The 19,853-nt window shown below is 47.1% G+C and overlaps 2 protein-coding genes and 1 non-coding gene across 5 annotated transcripts; 2 read left to right on the top strand and 1 right to left on the bottom strand.

Annotated features, from left to right (window-relative positions):
• The first annotated feature begins 2,671 nt into the window (after positions 1 to 2,671).
• Positions 2,672 to 5,225, top strand: Snapin (SNAP associated protein). 2 transcript variants are annotated; one of them, XM_045138504.1, is made up of 3 exons: positions 2,672 to 2,838; positions 2,992 to 3,182; positions 3,924 to 5,225. In XM_045138504.1, the coding sequence occupies exons 1-3, from the start codon at positions 2,696 to 2,698 to the stop codon at positions 4,037 to 4,039; spliced, it is 450 nt and encodes a 149-aa protein (XP_044994439.1). In that variant the 5' UTR covers positions 2,672 to 2,695; the 3' UTR covers positions 4,040 to 5,225. The 2 variants fall into 2 exon arrangements, with proteins under 2 accessions (XP_044994439.1, XP_004667250.1); XM_004667193.2 differs by having other exon boundaries at positions 2,992 to 3,157.
• Positions 5,226 to 5,482: 257 nt separating this feature from the next.
• On the bottom strand, positions 5,483 to 18,867 carry Ilf2 (interleukin enhancer binding factor 2). 2 transcript variants are annotated; one of them, XM_004667194.2, is made up of 13 exons: positions 18,808 to 18,867; positions 18,342 to 18,384; positions 16,018 to 16,122; positions 15,240 to 15,317; positions 14,906 to 15,008; positions 12,908 to 12,973; positions 12,097 to 12,213; positions 11,237 to 11,315; positions 8,813 to 8,900; positions 7,363 to 7,424; positions 7,178 to 7,292; positions 6,200 to 6,290; positions 5,483 to 5,951 (listed from the first exon to the last, which is right to left on the bottom strand). In XM_004667194.2, exons 3-13 carry the CDS (start codon positions 16,114 to 16,116, stop codon positions 5,791 to 5,793), a joined length of 1,059 nt encoding a protein of 352 aa, XP_004667251.2. In that variant the 5' UTR covers positions 16,117 to 16,122; positions 18,342 to 18,384; positions 18,808 to 18,867; the 3' UTR covers positions 5,483 to 5,790. The 2 variants fall into 2 exon arrangements, with proteins under 2 accessions (XP_004667251.2, XP_044994438.1); XM_045138503.1 differs by lacking the exons at positions 18,342 to 18,384; positions 18,808 to 18,867 and adding an exon at positions 17,142 to 17,161.
• Positions 10,603 to 10,706, top strand: LOC123456122. The gene has a single exon (XR_006634341.1). It is a non-coding gene; the product is annotated as a U6 spliceosomal RNA (small nuclear RNA).
• Positions 18,868 to 19,853: the final 986 nt, after the last annotated feature.

Here is a 19,853-nt window from a genome sequence, read left to right on the forward strand (position 1 = left end):
AAATGCGGAGTGAAACACAAGCTGCCCTGCTTTGATGAGGCCTTGAGGAAGCGCTGTCTCCTCTGAGAGGAACAGACTCACCCTCCTGGACCGTGTCACTGGTTGCTTGTGCCATTTAAGGGCAAGAGGATGGCCACCCCTAACCAAGCAGTTGTCATGGAGTTACCTGGCACTGTGAGCTTCTGTGCGTGGGGATGCATTGGGAGCAGGAAGGAAGCTCTGGCCAGGTGTGATGCACACTCTAATCCCAGCACTTAAAAGGCTGAAGAAGTAGGATCAATGCAAATTCCAAGTCATCCTGGGCTAGAGGGAGACATTACTTGAGGGGAAGAAAACACACATAGGCTGGGCATGGTGGTGCACGCCTTTAATCCCGGCATTTGGGAGGCAGAGGTAGGAGGGTCGTTGTGAGTTCGAGGCCACCCTGAGACTACATAGTGAACTCCAGGTTAGCCTGGGCTACAGTGAGACCCTATCTCGAAAAAAAATGTACACATTGATGGAGACAGAACAGGCATGGGCATTCCAGCCTCTTGCTGTTTGCAATTCTCAGGTCTCCTGGGGCTGTCTCCACCTCTGCCAACCTCAGTTTACAGTAAGTGCCCCAGGTAGCATGGGGCCAGGAAAGTGACCAGGGGGCAGCCTTTCACTCATCCAGTTGCGTGAAAAAGGCATCGTGTAGATTAGTGTAATAGTTACCTTGTCATTGCTGGGACTCAGAACAGCCAGCCAGAACAGCTTCTGGGAGGGAAAGTGGTTTTAATTCTAGCTTAAAGTTTTAAGCTTTTTTTCTTTGTAATTTTTGGAGGACTTTGTTTTTTGTTTTGGGGGTGTTTTTTTTTGTTTGAGGCAGGGTATCGCCCAATTTCAGCTTGGCCTCCAACTCTCAGTGATCCTCCAGCCTGTGCAAGGATTAAAGGTGTGTGCCACCTGGCATGACATTAAAAAGTTTTAGGGCCGGGCGTGGTGGCTCATGCCTTTAATCCCAACACTTGGGAGGCAGAGGTAGGAGGATCATCGTGAGTTCAAGGCCACCCTGAGACTACATAGTGACTTCCAGGTCAGCCTGAGCTAGAGTGAAACCCTACCTAGAAAAACAAAAACAAAAAAAGATGTCTTAATATTTTATTTACTTATTTGAGAGAGAATGGGCACACCAGAGCCTCCAACCACTGCAAATGAATTCCAGATGCATGTGTCACCTTGAGCCTTATATAGGGCCTGGAGAGTGGAACCAGGATCCTTTGGTTTTGCAGGTAAATGTCTCTCCAGCACAACCGTCAAATAATTTTAAGCAACAGGGTATGTAGGGTAACTTCCATGGTCCCAATGGGAGATGAACTCCAACGATAAAGCCTCAGCAGCCCAGTCATACCTTAAGAACCCCATGGTACTTCCTAGTCCTTACAATCCCTGGGGCGCACAGCTAAAACATGCACAGGCCTTTTTAAGGGATTCCTTTTTTTTCCATTTAGGCTTGTATTTTCAGCTTGAGACAGACATCCATGGGAAATGAAAAGGCTTCCTGGAAGAATCTTAGATCTGAGAGAGGAATTCTCCCCTAATGTGCTGAGCTTTCTCCTGCTAATGCATTCTCTCAAGTGGTTTTGATTTCAAGGAGAGAGAGCGAGGCTGAGAACAAAGACGCCAGAAAGCTAAGTGAGAAAGATGAAAGCAGACATAACTGTCTATGAGGCCAACTCCCCATCCTTGTTTCTTAACACCTCTGATAAGCAGGAGTCCTGTAATGCCCTGGGAATTCATACGGGCGTGGAGGATGACTATCTGTTGACAAGGCCTCCTGACTCCCGCACTAACCCTTCCCTACCTCATACCACTGTTGCTCCTTCAGTTCTGGCCTTCCAACAAGTAGTGACTTGTCAGACCGGTCTTTAGGTCTTCTTCCACAGCTAAAGCCATCACTAGGGATCATTCTTGTGGCCCACCCAACCCTTGGTGGTAGGTACAGCATGTAGGCAGCCTCTAGGCAGAGAGCATTTTGTGTGTTCCTGGAAAAAGTTTTCTCAAGAACCTACCCTGGATTAAGGCAACCGGCCTGTGCTACAAAGTGAGTTCCAGGTCAAATTGGGCTAGAATGAAATCCTACCTCATAAATAACAAGGTGTGGTGGCTCGCACCTTTAATCCCAGCCCTTGGTAGGCCGAGGTAGGATTGCCATGAGTTCGAGGCCAGCCCGAGACTACACAGTGAATTCCAGGTCAGCCAGAGCCGGAGTGAGACCCTACCGAATAATAACCGAATAAATAAAAATTTTAAAAAGAGGTCTAGAGATGACTTAGCGGTTAAGGCGCTTGCCTGCAAAGCCAAAGGATCCAGGTTCCATTCCCCAAGATCCATGTAAGCCAGCTGCACAAGGTGACCCATGTGTCTGGAGATACTTTGCAGCGGCTGGAGGTCCTGGAGTGCCCATTCTCTCTCTCAAATACAAATTAAAAAAAAATAAAAGATTCCTCCGGAGCCCGTGAAGTTTGGTACTGTTGAAGCCCCTCCCGTCCAGGCCTGTGAGAACTACAACTCCCAGGGGTTCCACGCGCCGCCGTTCCCTCTGGACTCCATTTCCCAGCAGCCCCTGTGTCCGCCGCGCTCTGCGTGTCCGAGCGCCCCCTCGCGACCGGCTTCCAGTTCCCGGCGGCCCTCGCGCCAGGTTCCGGCGTCTGGCTGTGCGCAGGTCGTGATGGCGGGGCTCAGTTCCGCGGCTGTGTCGGGGCCAGGGACCCCAGTGGCGGGTCCCACGGGCCGCGACCTCTTCGCCGAGGGGCTCCTGGAGTTCCTGCGACCGGCTGTGCAGCAGCTCGACACCCACGTGCATGCGGTCAGGTGCCGGCGAGGAGAGGCCAGGCTGGGGGCGGGGCCCGGGAGGAGGCGGTCTAAGTGATCAGTCAGGGACCGGATGGCTCCCTACATAGGAACGGACCACACTATTACCCGGGCTCCGCCAACTGACCGTGTCTTCCTTGGGCTTCTTTGCAGAGAAAGCCAGGTAGAGCTCCGCGAACACATTGACAACCTAGCCACAGAACTGTGCCGAATCAATGAGGATCAGAAGGTGGCTCTGGACCTCGACCCCTACGTTAAGAAGCTGCTGAACGCTAGGAGACGAGTGGTCTTAGTCAACAACATTCTACAGAATGCCCAGGTTTTTTTTGTTGTTGTTTTTCGAGGTAGGGTTTTGCTCTAGTCCAGGCTGACCTGGAATCCAGTTCACTGTGTAGTCTCAGGCTGGTTTCGAACTCATGGCGATCCTCCTACCTCTGCCTCGCTGATACTAAAGGTGTGCGCCACCACGCCCGGCTAGAATGCCCAGGTTTAAAATATGTATATATCCTAGTGGGTGTGGTGGCGCACGCCTGTGATCCCAACACTCGGTAGGCCGAGGCAGAGGATTGCTGAGGCCACACTCTGCTTTGTAAGTCAACACAGTGAGTGAACCAAAATCTGGGCTGTGGAGATGCCTCCGGACTACAAAAGCCTGGTGGCTCGGGTTTGATTCCCCAGTACCCATGTAAAGCCAGATGCACAAAGTGGCACAGGCCGTCCAGTTTGTTTGCAGCGGCAAGAAGTCTTGCCACGGCCCATTCTCTTTTTCTCCTTGCAAATATAAAAAGGTGGGGGGGGGGGGAACGGGGCTAGAAAGTTACCAAAACTTTTTAATGTAGGGGGGAAGAGGATTGTCAACTAGTATGATAACCTCACCCAATGTCCCTTTCCCCACTACTGGGGCCCAAACCTGCATACGTGCTATAAACTCAATTATTAATATCCAGTTGCTGCCATCTCATCTTGCTTATATTTTAGATGTCTGTGAGATCTAGCCTAAGATTTTTTCAGTACTCAGTTGTGGCTAAAGCTAAACTAAAGCCTTTTTTGGCCTTCATTAGATTCCCTATCTTCCTGTCTTGTAGGAAAGGCTGCGGAGATTAAGCCACAGTGTTGCCAAGGAAACAGCCCGGAGGCGAGCAATGCTGGATTCAGGAGTTTATCCTTCTGGTTCTCCAAGCAAGTAACTTGGGGCCTGTGACCTGAGTGGCAGGAGTACTGATCTGGAGCTGCCTTGTTTCAGGAGACAGAAAATTCCAGAAACAATTCCTGTACACCTTGGGACACAAAGGGTACCCTATGGTTTCTGCTTGAATTGCTCAGTCCTTGTCAATAGTAGCCACAAGGAACCTGTAGGCAGCAGGACTGAGGACCTGTTTTACAGCTCCCACCTACTTCTGAGAACGAGCTCCCCTCTCCAGGTTTTTTTTTTCAAAGTATGTTCTTGCTCCAGCCCAAGCTGACCTGGAATTCACTATGTAGGCTCAGGGCGACCTCAAACTCAGAGTGATCCTGCAACCTCTGCCTCCCAAGAGCTGGGATTAAAGGCGTGCGCCACCACACCTGGCACATGAGGTACTTTTTGTTGAGACAGGGTCTGTGTATCAGCCCAGTCTGACCACAAACTTGAGATCCTTCTGCCTCAGCCTCTATATCTACTCCCCCAGAGAACTGTACTTTTAAATAGCTTAGGCATCACATGGAATAAAACTCAGAGGACACCAAAAGGTTTAGGATGAAAAGCGAATTCCCACCCTCCCCTTTCACCTTGCCCATGTTCAGCTTTATTTGTACCCTACAGCTTGGCCCCTGGAGACTAGGATGGATGACTGGAAGGATCGAAGGTCAAAGGTAGAGAGACCTACTAGGAAGTACTTTAATAATTCTTAGAAGAAAAAAAAAAGCTATGTATTCAAGGCTGTCTTCATCAGGCCTGGGTAGCCAGAGTATCCTGTTCCCTGCCCAGTAGCTGTGACAGGTCCTCTACTGTGATTTCTTCTCATGGTTTACATTGGGGATGTAGAGGATAGGCAGTCAAAGTGAATGATCTGTTCTCTAGTGAGTTTCCCTGGCTTGACTAGTTAACATTGTTAGAATAATTAATCCGAGGCTGGAGAGATGGCTTAGCAGTTAGGGCGCTTGCCCGTGCACACAAAGTTGAGGCGAGCACAAGGTCGCACGTGCCCACTAGGTGGCGCAAGTGTCTGGCGTTGGATTCAGTGGCTTAGGCCCTGGTGCACCAGTCTCTCAAAGAAAAATTTAATTAAAGAGTGGTGGCTCACACCTACCTCCGCACTGAGGCAGTTAACATAGGATTACCTGAGTTCAAGGCCAGCCTGAGCTAGAGTGAGACTTTGCCTCCAAATAAATAATTAAATAAATGCTAAGCTTGTGGTCCATTTGTCATCACTGTGAATACCTGACAGAAACACCTTATGATTTACTTGGGTTATGAGAGTTCAAGCAGTAACCCTTAGGCCTGGTCTGGCCAGGGCCACAAGAAAGCAGGTGTCACAGTGCTGGCGCACAGCACAAAAGCATCTCCTCAAGTCCAAGCAGAGAAAGGGGTTTGTCTTCTTCCCCATCCAGGTGCCACCCCTATTCAAAAATGCTTGCTACTTCCTGAGGAAACAAAACCAAGAGCCCTACTAGGAAGTACTTTAATCATTTTTCTTAGAAAAAAAAAATTTTCCAGACACTTGACAGTTCACAACATCTTGACAAAGTACTGGCTGGGCGGGGCTTATAGGAGCCTGACATCTCAGTATTAGAAGACATGGTGGTGTCCTGCTTCCTGACAGGTGGATGACACAGGCCAGCCATGAATGGGAACTTCTTTCTAGCTGCTAAGCCGCTATCCGAAGAGTGGAATGGCATATTTACATGACAGTTGTCCTTGTCGCCACGGGCTGCCCATGGCAGTTTACGTGCCTTCCCTTGGAGGAGTCGGGGTCACTCCTGAGTTTCCATGCTCTCCTCTTCCTCCCCCTGAGGAGGCTCCTCTGTGTTCTCCTCCTCTTCCTCTCCCTCCTTCTTCTCAGGGGGCTTCTCATAAGCCTTTTCTGAGGGCGTCACTATCACTCCGTCCCAAGTAGATATTTCAGAGGCAAGATCTAGAGGGAATGTCAAGTTATCAGCACACAAGTCATGATATGCACAGTGTAGTTACCAGGACTTCCTAACTCTACGGTTTCATCTTCGTTGCTGTTTGAGGTAGGATTTCACTCTAGCCCAGGGTAGGCTGATCCCCTACCTCAGCCTCTTGAGTGCTGGGACTAGAGGAATGCTCCACTGCGCCCGGCCTACAGCTGTTAGAGACCAAAGTACTGTAGTAGCCCCCAGTTCACCAGTGAGCACTCACAGCTGGCATCACCCTCCTGGCCAAGGATCTTCCTAAAGCCACCATGTGACAGGATTCGAACCAGAGTCTGAGCTGTATAGCAAACCATGTCCTGAAGAGGAACAAAGCGAGAGTAATAAGCCATATCATCCAAGGAGCTCATGTGACTTAACAGCCAACGTTCACGTGCAAACAAGAGGACAGTTGTCAATCTCAGGAATCTTCAGGAATCCCAGACCCCACAGACCATATTCCCTTTGCCATTATTTTTATTTATTTGAGGGAGGGAGGGAGGGAGAATGGGCGCACCAGGGCCTCTAGCCACTGCAAAAATGCCACTGCATCTGGGGCACCTGGGGAACCGAGCCTCGAACCAGGGTCCTTAGGTTTCACAGGCAAGCGCTTAACTGCTAAGCCATTTCTCCAGCCCTTTTTTTTTCTTTTTAAAAAGACAGCATCATGTCAAGCATGGTGGCACATGCCTTTAATCCCAGCACTCGGGAGGCAGAGGTTAGAGGATCACTGTGAGTTCAAGACCACCCTGAGATTACAGAGTGAAGTCCAGCTCAGCCTGGACTGGAGTGAAACCCTACCTCAAAAAAATAAAAACAAAAAAAGGCATCAGGCTGGAGAGATGGCTTAGCAGGTAAGGTGCATACCTGTGATGCCCTAAGGACCCAGGTTCAATTCTCCAGGTCCCACGCAATCCAGGTGCACATGGTGGTGCATGCATCTGGAGTTCATTTGCAGTGGCTGGAGGCCCTGGCATACCATTCTCACACTCTCCTCTGTCTCAAAGAAAGAAAATAGATAAATAACATGTTTTTTAAAAAGATAACACTCATGTAGCTCAGGCTGGCCTTACACTCACTGTGTAGCTTGCAGGGTCTGAGCGTGTATTCCGACCCTCCCGTCGTGTGAACCACCACCCCTGGTTTAAGCAGACATCAACTAAGGCAAGTCGAGGCAGGACAGCCGGCTTCTTAGCCATCCTCGTACCTGCTGCTCCAGTGTCATGACTGTGTGAACCCTGAAGTTGCCACTCTCGCAGGGGTCAGTGATGCCCACGGAACCTGGCAGGAACAGGCCCGCAGCCAGAATCTGCAAGCAACGCCTGAAACATGAAGCATGTGTTTAAAAAAGCAAAACAGCTCACAACCCCCACCCTCAGAAACGTGCTGTACCTGTATGCCACATTAAGGGCCAAAGGCTGTCTGGTGGGGTTATTCATGACAGCGTAGTGCCCCTGGAAAAGAAGAAATGTGGGTGTGCAAAGTGGCAGTTCTACGTTGAAACAAGCTAAAACATTGAATCAGAATCATGAGGAAAACCACGAGGTCTAAACAAAATTCTCCTATTTAAGAAGAAATTTGGAGGCAGTTGTCCACTCAGTCATTTGTCTCCAACTGAAGGCAGTAGTACTCTAAAACTGAAAATCCAGGATTGCTTGCCAACTGAATTTTTATTCTTTGAAAGACAGGGCCTCCCTATGTAGCCCAGGCTGACTTTAGACTCAAGAAGCTTCTGCCTCAGCCTCTCAAGAGATGAACCACAGGTTGTATCAGCGTATCTGGCCAGTGTCATTGTCACTGACAAGCACACACAATTTTTTTGTTATTTATGGATTTTCGAAGTAGGGTTTCACTCTAGCCCAGGCTGATCTGGAATTCACTGTGTAGTCTCAGGCTGGCCTGGAACTCAGTGATCCTCCTACCTCTGTCTCCCAAGTGCTGGGGTTAAAGGTGTGCACCATCATGCCTAACACACAATTTCTTTTACCCATCATTGAATTTCTGATTCTGAAAAGTTTATGTTAACTACTGAACTGAGGAGATGGCTTACTGCTTCAAGGCACTTACCTGCAAAGCCTAAGGAGCAAGGTTCGATTCCCCAGAACTCACAGAGCCAGATGCACAAGGTGGCGCATGTGTCTGGCCAATCCTCTATCTCCCTTTTTCTCTGTCTCTCAAATATTTTTTATATTTTATTTATTTGAGAAAGAGAGACAGAGGAAGAGGCAGATAGAATGAGTGGACATGCCAGGGTTTCTAACCACTGCAAACAAACTCCAGATGCATGTGCTACCTTGTGCGTCTGGCTTACATGATTACTGGAGAATAGAACCTGGTTCCTCAGGCTTCCCAGGCAAGCACCTTAACTGCTAAGCCATCTCTCCAGCACTAAAGTATTAAAAAAACAGAAAAAAAAGTATTTTTTGTATACACACACACACACACACACACACACACACACACACGTATGTATGTATATGTATATATATATATATATATATATATATATATATATGAGAAGTAGCCAGGCATGGTGGCACACACCTTTGATACCAGCACTTGGGAGGCAGAGGTAGGAGGATCGCTATGAGTTCGAGGCCACCCTGAGACTACATAGTGAATTCCAGATCAGTTTGAGCTAGAGTGAGACCTTACTTTAAAAAAAGAAAAAAAGGAGTGTGTGGTGTTTAAAAATAAAAGAGTACCAACAAATATGGATAAAAAGTGAAGTCCAATAGCCCCTTCCCTCTTTTTAACCCTCCCCACTTTTTTGCAGCACTAGAGACTGGACCCAGGGCTTCTCATGTCAGGCAGGCCTTCTACCACAAGCTATCTTACTTACAAGTAAGTCAAGAATCCAGGGAGTGAGGGGCTCAAAACCAGGAAAACGAATCCTCAAGTCCTTTAGTAATCTGATGAGAACTTTAACTCTGTAAAAGACACCCAAGGATTCATAGTAGTAAGATCATGTATTTTCAAACCTTTGCTACAAGATGATGCTGACTATACTACTAAAAAAAATCAAGCCAGGTGTGGTGGTGCATGTCTTTAATCCCAGCACTTGGGAGGCAGAAGTAGGTGGATCACAGTGAGTTCAAGGCCTGGGCTAGAGTGAGACCCTACCTGAAAAAAACAAAATAAATAAATAAAGATAAAATCACATGTTCTCCCCAGCACTCAGGAGGCAGAGGTAGGAAGATCCCTGAGTTCAAGGCAATCCTGTGGCTACATAGTGAGTTCCAGATTAGCCTGGGCTAGACCAAGACCCTACCTCTAAAACAAACAAAAAAGAATTACATGGTCTTTTACTCCTCATCCTAAACTTAATTTTTAAAATTTACTTTTTATTTATTTGACAGAGAAAGAGAGGGAGAGAGAGCATGGGCACACCAGGACCTCCAGCCACTGCAAACGAACTTCATACCTCCTTGTGCGTCTGGCTTATGTGGGTCCTGGGGAATTGAACTTGGGTCCTTTGGCTTTGCAGGCAAACGCCTTAACAGCTAACTACCCCTCCAGCCCCTTAATTTTTTAATATTTGAGAAAGAAAAAGAGGCAGGAAGAGTGTGTGTTAGAGTACAGGCACACCAGGGCCTCTGGCTGCTGCAAAGAACTTCAGAAGCATATGCCTCCTTGTGCATCTGGCTTTATGTGGATATTGGGGAATTGAACCCAGTCCTTAGGCTTTTCAGGCAAGTGCCTTAAACACTGAATCATCTCTCCTGCCCAAACCTTAATTTTTTTTTATTTTTTTTATAATTTTTTTGTTCATTTTTTATTTATTTATTTGAGAGCAACAGACACAGAGAGAAAGACAGATAGAGGTAGAGAGAGAGAATGGGCGCGCCAGGGCTTCCAGCCTCTGCAAACGAATTCCAGATGCGTGCGCCCCCTTGTGCATCTGGCTAACGTGGGACCTGGGGAACCGAGCCTCGAACCGGGGTCCATAGGCTTCATAGGCGAGCACTTAACCACTAAGCCATCTCTCCAGCCCAATTTATTTTATTTTTTTTTTTTATTTTTTATTTTTTTTTAAGGTAGGGTCTCACACTTGCCCAGGCTGACCTGGAATTAACTATGTAGTCTCAGGGTGGCCTTGAACTCACAGTGATCCTCCTACCTCTGCCTCCCGAGTGCTGGGATTAAAGGTGTGCGCCACCACGCCCGACCTTAATGTTTTACTTAAGGTAAAAAGCGAGCTCAAACAAAAGATTCCCTCCAAGACAGTTCTGTCAGAGAAGCACGATGTGTCCTGTACTTACTGCAGTTACACAGGTTAGGTTTGTTGGTCTGAGAGGGCCTTTTGTGACCCTGAACTACGGGTCTTCCTGATCAGCTTTCCAGCAAGAAAGGTTATTCATCTGTCACAGCGGTCCTCATACCCCAGCCCTACAAGTGCTGGGTTAAAGGTGTGTGCCACCACACCTGGCTGAGGTTATTCTATTTTTGTTCATTTATTTATTTTTAGGTAAGATCTCACTGTAGCTCAGGCTGACCTAGAACTCAGTCTGTAGCCAAAGCCAGCCCCAAACTCACAGTGATTCTCCTACCTCAGGCTCCTGAGTACTGGAAATTAAAGCACGTGCCACCATGGCTGGTAGGAAAGGTTATTTTAATAGAAATGATCAGTGTGTGCTCGCTTCGGCAACACATATACTAAAATTGGAACGATACAGAGACTAACATGGCCCCTGTGCCAGGATGACATACAAATCTTTGTATGACATTCAATCTTTGTATGATTTATCTTAAAAAAGTCCTTTCAAGAGTTAAGTCTGCAAATTTGAATTTACTATAATTTTAGTACTGTTATGATTACTAAACACGGTTCCCAGGGCACAGGGTACTCCTGAATTTGTAAATAAATTTTTTGTTGTATGTTTCTTCGAGATAGGGTTTCGCTCTAGCCCAGGAATTCACTATGTAGTCTCAGGCTGGCCTCAAACTCGAAGCAATCCTCCTACCTCTCCCGAGTGCTGGGATTAAAGGTGTGTGCCATCATGCCCAGCTAAATACTTATTTTAATGAAAATTTTCAAATTTATATACTTTCAATTAAAACATTCTGCAAAAATCAGAAATCATCGGTTGGGCGTAGTGGTGCACACCTTTAATCCCAGCACTTGGGAAGCAGAGGTAGGAGGATCGTTGTGAGTGTGAGGCTATTCTGAGATTACACAGTGAATTCCAGGTCAGCCTGGGCTAGAGTGAGACCTTACCTTGGAAAAAAAGAAAAGAAAGAAAGAAATGATCAGTGAAACACTCACGTGGACTGGGAAGCATTTTCCTCAAACCACCGGGCATGTCGGATGGCTGCTAAGGCACTTTGCAACACCTTTATGTCCACTAGAAAATAAGCATAACAAGCCAAGAAATGTTCCCATTATTCAACATGCTATTCAATCCTTGTGCCACAGTCCACATACTTGGTAAAACATCCCATGCTATAACAGCAAATCACTTGTCCCAGACTTCTTATTCTTTCCCAAACCAAATCCAAAAGTAAGACCCACATTTGTATTTTTTTGGTCCTTTGAAGTAGGATCTCACTCTAGCCCAGGCTGATCTGCAATTCACTGTGTAGTCTCAGAGTGGCCTCAAACTCACAGCGGTCCTCCTACCTCAGCCTCCCAAGTGCTGGGGTTAAAGGTGTGCACCACTACATTTTTTCCCCCAGAAATCTATTCCCCTTCACAAATGTCTGCAGGGTTTTTTGTTTGTTTTATTTTTAATTTGAGAGAGAGAAAGAGGCAGATAGAGAGAATGGCACGCCAGGGCCTGTAGCCACTGCAAACAAATTCCAGACACATATGCCCCTTGTGCATCTGGCTTATGTGAGTCCTAGGAAATCAAACCTTGGTCCTTTGGTGTTGCAGGAAAGTGCCTTAACCACTAAGCCTTCTCTCCAGCCCTGCAATGTTTTTTAAATCTTCCAATAGTCTGAAATTTTCACTGGGAAGCCTGTAAGACTATTTCCAAATTATGGAGTGTGACAGCAAAATTCAAGGTAATAAGTCCTTAAATTTCCAGAAAGATTCATGTGGAAGAACAGCAAGTTAAACTTCACAGCAACACTACCATGCTTTGGACTTCCCCATGCTCCCCCAAAATGGAATGCAAGACTAACAATGGAGTTCCGGGTCCAGCTTCCGGAGATTGGGTGGCACGGTGGTGATGAGAATTTTCACCGTCGCATCAGAAGAGCTGATCTCAAAGCCAGTTTCGTTGGTCAGCATGGTCAAAACTGAAAGAAAGAAAATAACCCAAGAGCTCTACACCAGGATTTCATTGGATAGCCAGTTTATCTACAGAGTACAGGTGGGAATGTTTGTTTGAGGATGACTCTCATGAAGCCACGCTGCCTTAAGCTCACATGTACTGAGGATGACTCTGAATTTCTGATCCTCTTGTCTGTACCTCCCAAGTGCTGGGGCTGCATGTGTGAACCCCCATGCCCAGTTTATGGGACAGAACCGGGCCTTGTACATGCTACACGAGCACAGCTTGTGCTACTGCACTTGGTGTTTATCTTTTTGTGATTTGTTGTTTCCAGGGGGACCTCACTCTAGCCCTGACCTGGAATTCACTATGTAGCCTCAGGGTGGCCTTGACCTCAGTGATCCTCCTACCCCTGCCTCCTGACTGCTAGGATTAAAGGTGTGTGCCACCGCACCTGGCATCAGAACTGGGTATGGTGATGCACGCCTGTAACGCTGGTTGAGGCAGGAGGAATCTGACTGAGGCCAGCCCGTGCTACTTCGTGAGTCTGTGTCATAACCTGCCTCCCAGCAGGAAAGGAATTTTGAGTTATCAGGCTGATGGTGACTTTGATAAAATCCTTCACCGTTCCCTCTTTCATCTAAACTGACCTGACTTTGTTTATAAATACAAGACCACTCTTGTCCCCACTAAACATTCATTCAGCAACAAACTCGAACCTTCTGAAGGGTCCTGTGCTCTCAGGCTTTCCACCACTTTATTCCCCAGGGCAGCAACCGCTTCCACTACAGGAGAGACAAAGAACATTACGATGACACATTCTACTAGATTTTCAGTATTAATAAGCTATGTGGCATTCCCCCATGCTCAGGATTAAACTAAAAGAACACTTTGCCAAGAGGTAACTAAAGCCTTACCTGTCCAGACAAGATACCTCCAAAGCTCACTGTTTTCTACAGCAGTGCGTTCCAGGTAACTGTCATTTAACTCGGGTTAGTCCTGTGTACCCTTGGATGTTTACCAGCATACCTGGCCTCTTCCCCCACAAGGTGGTGCGTCACTCGAGCCCAGGCTGACCTGGCACTCACATTCTAGTCCCAGGCTAGCCTCAAACTCTGTGATTCTCCTACATCTGCTTCTCGAGTGCTGGGACGAAAGGTGCGCACCACACCTGGCTCTCCCTGCCCCCTTTTTATTTTATTTATTTGCAAGCACAGAGAGGTGTGGAGAGTGAGAAAATGAGAATGACAGAGACAATGGGCATGCCAGGGGAAATGAACTCCAGATGCATGCACTACTTTGTGCATCTGGCTTGCGTGGGTACTGGAAACTGAAACCAGGTCCTTAGGCTTTGCAGGCAAGCACCTTAACTGCTAAGCCATTTCTCCAAGCCTAAAATAATTTTTTTTCAATCAAACTGTAGACACATGCTCCACCTAGTGGGTACATGTGACCTTGCACACGCCTCACCTTTGTGCATCTGGCTTACATGGGATCTGGGGAGAGATCAAACATGGGTCTTTAGGCTTCACAGTCAAGCACCTTAACTGCTAAGCCATCTCTCCAGCCCAGGATAATTTCTTTTCCTGGTTTTTCAAGATAGGGTCTCACTCTAGCCCAGGCTGACCTGGAATTCACTCAATAGACTCAGGGTAGCCTTAAACTCATAGTGATCCTCCTACCTCTGCTTCCCAAGTGCTGGAATTAAAGCATGCACTACCACGCCTGGCCAAAATATTTTTTTTTAACTTTATTTATTAGAGACAGAGGGAGACAGAGTGAGAATGGGCGTGTCAGGGCCTCTAGCCACTGCAAATGTCCAGACGCATGTCCCACCAAGTGCATCTGACTTATGTGGGACCTGAAAAATCGAACATGAATCCTTAGGCTTTGCATGCAAATGCCTTAACACTAAGCAATCTCTCCAGCCCCAAAATAATTTTTAAAAAACTGTAAATTTCACTGGATGTGGTACACACCTCAAAAAACCAACAATAAAAAAGACAGTATCTCATATAGTTCAGGCTGGCTTCAAAATCTCTATGTAGGGCCAGGCATGATGGTGCACATGTTAAATTCCAGCACTTGGGAGGCAGAAGTAGAAAGATCACTGAGTTTGAAGAGCCTTGAAGTATAGAATGAATTCTAGCTCAGCCTCGGCTACAGTGAGACCTCAGGGAAAAAAAAACAAAAACAAAAACGCTGGAAGAGCAACTGTGGAAGACACCCTATCTCAGTCAACCCGTCCCCACCCCTGCCACATATGTCAACACACACACACGCAATCACATCACAATATGAACCAAAAAAAAGCTAGGCTTGCTGGTCATGGTGGTGCACACCAGCACTTGGAAGGCAGAGGTATGAGGACTGCATGAGTTCAAGGCCTCCCTGAGACTACATAGTGAATTCCAGGTCAGCCTGGGCTAGACTGAGACCCTACCTCAAAAAAACAAAAGGAAAGCTAGGCTTGAAAGATGTCTGATGAGATGGTTTTAGTGGGTAAAGCCAAAGTACTGAGGTTCGCTTCCCCAGGACCCATGTAAGCCAGAGGCACAAGGTGGTGCAGGTGTCTGGGTTCGTTTGTAGTGACTAGTAGCCCTGAAGTGCCCATTCTCTCTCTCTGTCTCATAAACAAACAACTGAAGAACCAGATGCTGGGAATGTAGCTCAATGGACAGTGCTCATCTTAACACTACGTGTGGAGACATACTTACATGTGGGCAGAATCTTTAGTATCACCACCAGGTCAGCCACGTTGTGTCCTGTGGTCATCGTTCCCTTTTTATATGACCCTACCTGTCGCACTTCTTCAATTTGCTATTGGAAAGGGATTTCAGGAAAAGACTTAGAATGAAAATACCCAGTTCCTCTCAGCTATAGCCCAGCGCTCTCACCCAGCTCTGAGTAGCAGTAGGGAAAACTCTAGCCCAAAACCACATCCACTGACAGGAATTCCAGAGTCCCACTGTACAATAAACAGACAAAGCTAAGGGAGGTTCTGTACTATCAAGGGTACACTTTCTTAGAATTAGATCATTAAAAACTCACCACTTCAAATGTCCCAGGAGCCACAATCAAATTGTCAATCACGTTGTTGATTTTTGTCACCAGAGAAAGGATAGAGGCCTGAAAAACATCACAAAGTAATACCATAAGCTCAAAAATTATATATAAATCCTCAGAGTTTGAATATTGTCCCAAATCCTTTCCATAAAAGCTAACTCGACATGAATGTTTCAATTATATGATGCTACAGACAGATTCCTCAATGAATTACGAATGCATATGAAACCTGTGTGTGCAGCCACCTATCTGACTTCCAGGTCCGACAGTGGGAAATGAGAGGTCATTTAACATGCCGCGTAGTGCAGGCTCGGACAACACTCTTGCTGGGGGAGCAAACCCAGGGGCTCAGATGTGATAACAAGTGATCTAAGCGTGATCCACAATCCAGTCCCTAGATACTTTCTTTGTTTTGTTTTTTTGTTTTTCACTCATTCACTGCAGTGGCTGGAGGCTCTGATGCAACCATTCTCTATATGCCTCTCCCTCTCCCCCAGCAGAAGAGATGAAGAGATGGCTTAGCAATTAAGGCACTTGCCTCGAAGCCTAAGGACCCATGTTCAGTTCCCCAGATCCTACGTATGGCAGACACACAAGGTAATGCATGCACAAGGTTGCACATGCGCACAAAATGGTGCAAGTGTCTGGAGTTAACTACAGTTGCTAGAGGCCTTGGTGCACCCATTCTCTCTTCCTCTTTCTCTGTCAAAGGTCAGTGTGTTGGGCTTGCCTCTGACAAAGAAACAAAGAACACAGAATATACCTGTTCAGCAGAATTGGGAGCCAGGTCCTGATTTCTCTTCAGCAAGGCTTCACTGAAGGAAGTTTCATCAGGTGCTGGCTTGACACGGGGAAAAGCCATTTCACACTAGACCAGACATAAAGTAGATATTTCTTACCAAAAACAAGCATTAAAAACTTGAAAATAGGAAATTCTAGGTGGGGACAGTGCACACCTGTAATCTCAGAACCTGAAATATAAAGGCAGGAGGACCACAAGTTCAAGGCCAGCCTGGGTTACCTACATAAGCCCCTATCTCAAAATAAAAACAAGCAAATAAACAGAACAGAAAACTCTGTACCACTTTCTCAGGTTGTCCTCAAAGCATGTACTGACATTTGCTCTTTTTTTTTTTTTTTTTTTTGGTTTTTCAAGATAGGATGTTGCTATAGCCCAGGCTGACCTTGCTATTTATTTGAGGAAGGATCTTACCCTAGTCCAAGATGACCTGGAACTCTGTAGCCCAGGGTGGCCTTGAACTCATGGCCATCCACCTATCTCAGCCTCCCAAGTGCTGGGTTAGAGGTATGAGCCACCATGCCCAGATACAACACTTCCTTTTGACTCCTAAGATGTTGAAGTTCACAGGTTTAAGAAACTGGCTCAGGAGTTAAAGGTAAAAGGTACATGCTTCCAAAGCCCGCCAGCCGGGTACAATTCCCCAGTGTCTACATAAAGCCAGATGCACAAAGTGGCTCATGTCTCTGGAGTTTGTTTTCAGTGGCAAGAGGCCTTAGCAAACTAACTGCTCAGAGTAAACATTACAATTATGATCCCAAAGAAGTATCCTCCTACTTGCTCCCACCCTCTGTTTTGTTCTTTGAGATAGTATTTCTCTATAATAGCCCAGGCTGGCTCTGAACCATAGACCTTGGTCCTCATTCCTCAGCCTACCTTGTGTTCAGATTTTAAAAGTGTGCCTGTATTGTTCTTTTCAAGGCAGGGTTTCATGCTAGAATTCACTATGTAGACCCAGACTGGCCTTGAACTCATGGTGATCCTCCCTCCTCTGCTTCATGAATGCTGGGATTAAAGGTATGCACCATACATTCACCCAAAAATCAAATTAGGAGCTGGAGAGATGGATCAGCATTTAAGGCACTTGCCTGCAATGCCTGACGACCCAGGCTCGACTCCCCAGTATCCACGTAAAGCCAGATGCACGAGGTGGCACATGTGTGTGGAGTTCATTTGTAGTAGCTGGAGGCCCTGGTGTGCCCACACTCGCTCTTTTTCTCTCTCTCAAATAAATAAATATTTTTAAAAAATCAAATTACAAGCCGGGTGTGTTGATCATGCCTTTAATCCTAGCACTCTAGAAAGAGAAGTAGGAGGGTTGCTGTGAGTTCAAGGACAGCCTGGCACTTCAGAGTGAGTTCCAGGTCCGTTTGGAGTACAGTGAGACCCTACCTCAAAATAAATAAATAAATATTAAAAAAATCAAATTAGAAGCTGGGGGTGTAGCCCAGTGCTAGTATGAGGCCCTGGGTTCAAATCTCCAGCACCCAAACTAAGTAAAAGCTTAAGCTAGGACTGAAGTGATGGCTTAGCTCTTAAGGCATTTAACTGAAAAGCCAAAGGACCTCAGTTCAAGTCCCCAGCACCCACATAAGCCAGATGCATAAGGTGGTGCATGCGTCTGGAGTTTGTTTGCAGTGGCTGGAGACCCAAGCATGCCCATTTTCTCTCTCTCTCTCTCTCCGTGCCTCTTTCTCAAATAAAAATATTAAAACAATAAAATATTTTTTAAAAAAGCTTAAGCCAAGCTGGAAAGGTCACTGTGAGTTCAAGGCCTACCTGGGAGTACAAGTCAGCCTGGACTAGAGTGAGACCTTACCTCAAATTAACAAAAACTAAAAATTAATAAATAAAAACTTATGCCAGACATAGTTGTACATGCCTGCACTTGGGAGGCTAAGGCAGGAGGGTTCTGAGTTTGAGACCAGCTCCACATATCAAGTTCCTAGCCAGCCAATGCTACAGACCCAAGACCCAGCCTCCATAAAAACTCCACTCACAAACTGCTTTTCTCTTTTTTTTTTTTTTTGGTGGGGGGGAGGGTACAAGGTAGGGTCTCACTCTAGCCCAGGCTGACCTGGAATTCACTATGTGGTCTCAGGGTGGCCTCGAACCCACGCTGATCCTCCTACTTCTGCCTCCCAAGTGCTGGGATTCAAGGCGTGCACCACCACTCCCAGCTACAAACTGCTTTTCCTATCTCAACTACTATTTGACTCCATTAACAGGGAGACGATGGGCTACATCATGGTGAACAGGGGAAATTCCTATCAACCCAAAATACTCACCAAATAGAAGTCAAATGGGATATGTGGAACAAAAGGCCTGAACCTAAAACATGAGAAACAGTCCAAGATTATTCACCAGACAGAAATCAAGTGAGATGTATACAATGCACCACCAGCAATTTATTTTTATTTTATTTATTTACTTGAGAGAGAGATACAGAAATAGGCAGGTGGAGAGAGAGAGAGAGAGAATGGGCACGCCAGGGCCTCCAGCCACTACAAACGAACTCCAGATGCATGCGTCCCCTTTGCACCAGCTATTTTGAAAGTAGGTCTGTCTTCAGAATGGAAAATTTCTTGAGGGCAATCCGTGTTTAGAAAAGAGAGCCAAATTCACTTAGCAAGAAGAAAAGGTTGTGAACCACCCGTGGCTCTCACAAAAATCAAGTACAATGGTCCACTGGAAAGTCCCACTTAAGAGAGATTGAAAGTATCAAGACAAAAGATGCCTACAGCTGGCACTCACCCGCCTCCGGGCCCTCCTCTTGAGCCAAAGCGCCCACCACGACCACGGCCTCTGTCACCCCTAGAAGCGCACACAGATAGATAGATTTATTGATTTACTGATTTATTTATTTATTTTACTCTTATCAACCGTATCAAGTTGGAACTTCCTTATGAAAGTAGAGCCCTGACTACCCCTTTCACTTCTCATTCCAAATGATGTCCTGTCTCACCTCCATGACATCCTAATTCTGGACCTCCACCCGCCCTTTCTGGGCTCTGCCTTTTTTTTTGGGGGGGGAGGCTGGCCTCAAACTCATTATGTAGCTGAGGGTGGCCTTGAACTTCCAGCCTCCACCTCTCGAGAGCTGGGACGACGGACGTGCGACGCCACCACCCCCGGGCTCCCATCTCAGGTAATGCTGGGGTTCAGAAAGTGACACCCCCACACCCTCCTCCTCCTCCTGCCCGGAAGCAAGCCTCCGTCGGTGAGGCACGCCAGTCCCGACACTTTACCAACGACAGCGAGTTCTCATTTACCCATCTGTTTCATTTATCCACAGCGGACACCTCCCAGGCATATCTGATGTCCCAGGGGCTCCGGGGTACCCCCCGGCCCCGGGTCGCTTCCCAGCCCCGGCCGGTCCCCTGGTCCCCGCCCGCTCGGGAGGCGTCGGGCTCGGGGCCGGCGTGCAAAGCCCGCGGCCCTCCGGCCCATGCCGGCGCGCGCCCCGCAGCTCCCGGCCCCCGTCCGTACCTCATGGCGCCCGCAAGCTCGAACAATGGAGCCCGACCAACCGCCCCTTCCCAATCGCGAGCAGGAAAGTAGAGAAGCGTCGCGCCGGCGTGTCCCAACAAACCCCGGCGCGATAGGCTCCCGCCTTGCTCTGTCCTTTATTCCTATTGGCTAACGTAGGAGCCAATAAAAAAGTCCGCTGTGTCAGTAACCAACCAATAAGAACAGATGTAACGGGAAAGGCAATTTTTTTCTGACGAACACTAGGTGGCGCTAGGTGAAACAGTCAGGACAGAGAACAGGAAGAAAGCTTTCTATAGTAGTATTGAACA

This window comes from Jaculus jaculus, chromosome 19 (assembly GCF_020740685.1).
Source record: "Jaculus jaculus isolate mJacJac1 chromosome 19, mJacJac1.mat.Y.cur, whole genome shotgun sequence".
Taxonomy (NCBI): Eukaryota; Metazoa; Chordata; class Mammalia; order Rodentia; family Dipodidae; genus Jaculus; species Jaculus jaculus.

Excerpts from the sequence above, each read along its gene's own strand:
- Ilf2 (XM_004667194.2), bottom strand. The coding sequence starts at position 16,116 with ATGGCTTTTCCCCGTGTCAAGCCAGCACCTGATGAAACTTCCTTCAGT. Across the intron at positions 15,318-16,017 it reads CTCCCAATTCTGCTGAACAG|GCCTCTATCCTTTCTCTGGT; the intron begins GTATATTCTGTG and ends GATGTTTTTCAG. Across the intron at positions 7,293-7,362 it reads GCCCTTAATGTGGCATACAG|GCGTTGCTTGCAGATTCTGG; the intron begins GTACAGCACGTT and ends TTCATGTTTCAG.
- Snapin (XM_045138504.1), top strand. The coding sequence starts at position 2,696 with ATGGCGGGGCTCAGTTCCGCGGCTGTGTCGGGGCCAGGGACCCCAGTG. Across the intron at positions 2,839-2,991 it reads ACCCACGTGCATGCGGTCAG|AGAAAGCCAGGTAGAGCTCC; the intron begins GTGCCGGCGAGG and ends GCTTCTTTGCAG. Across the intron at positions 3,183-3,923 it reads TTTTGTTGTTGTTTTTCGAG|GAAAGGCTGCGGAGATTAAG; the intron begins GTAGGGTTTTGC and ends CCTGTCTTGTAG.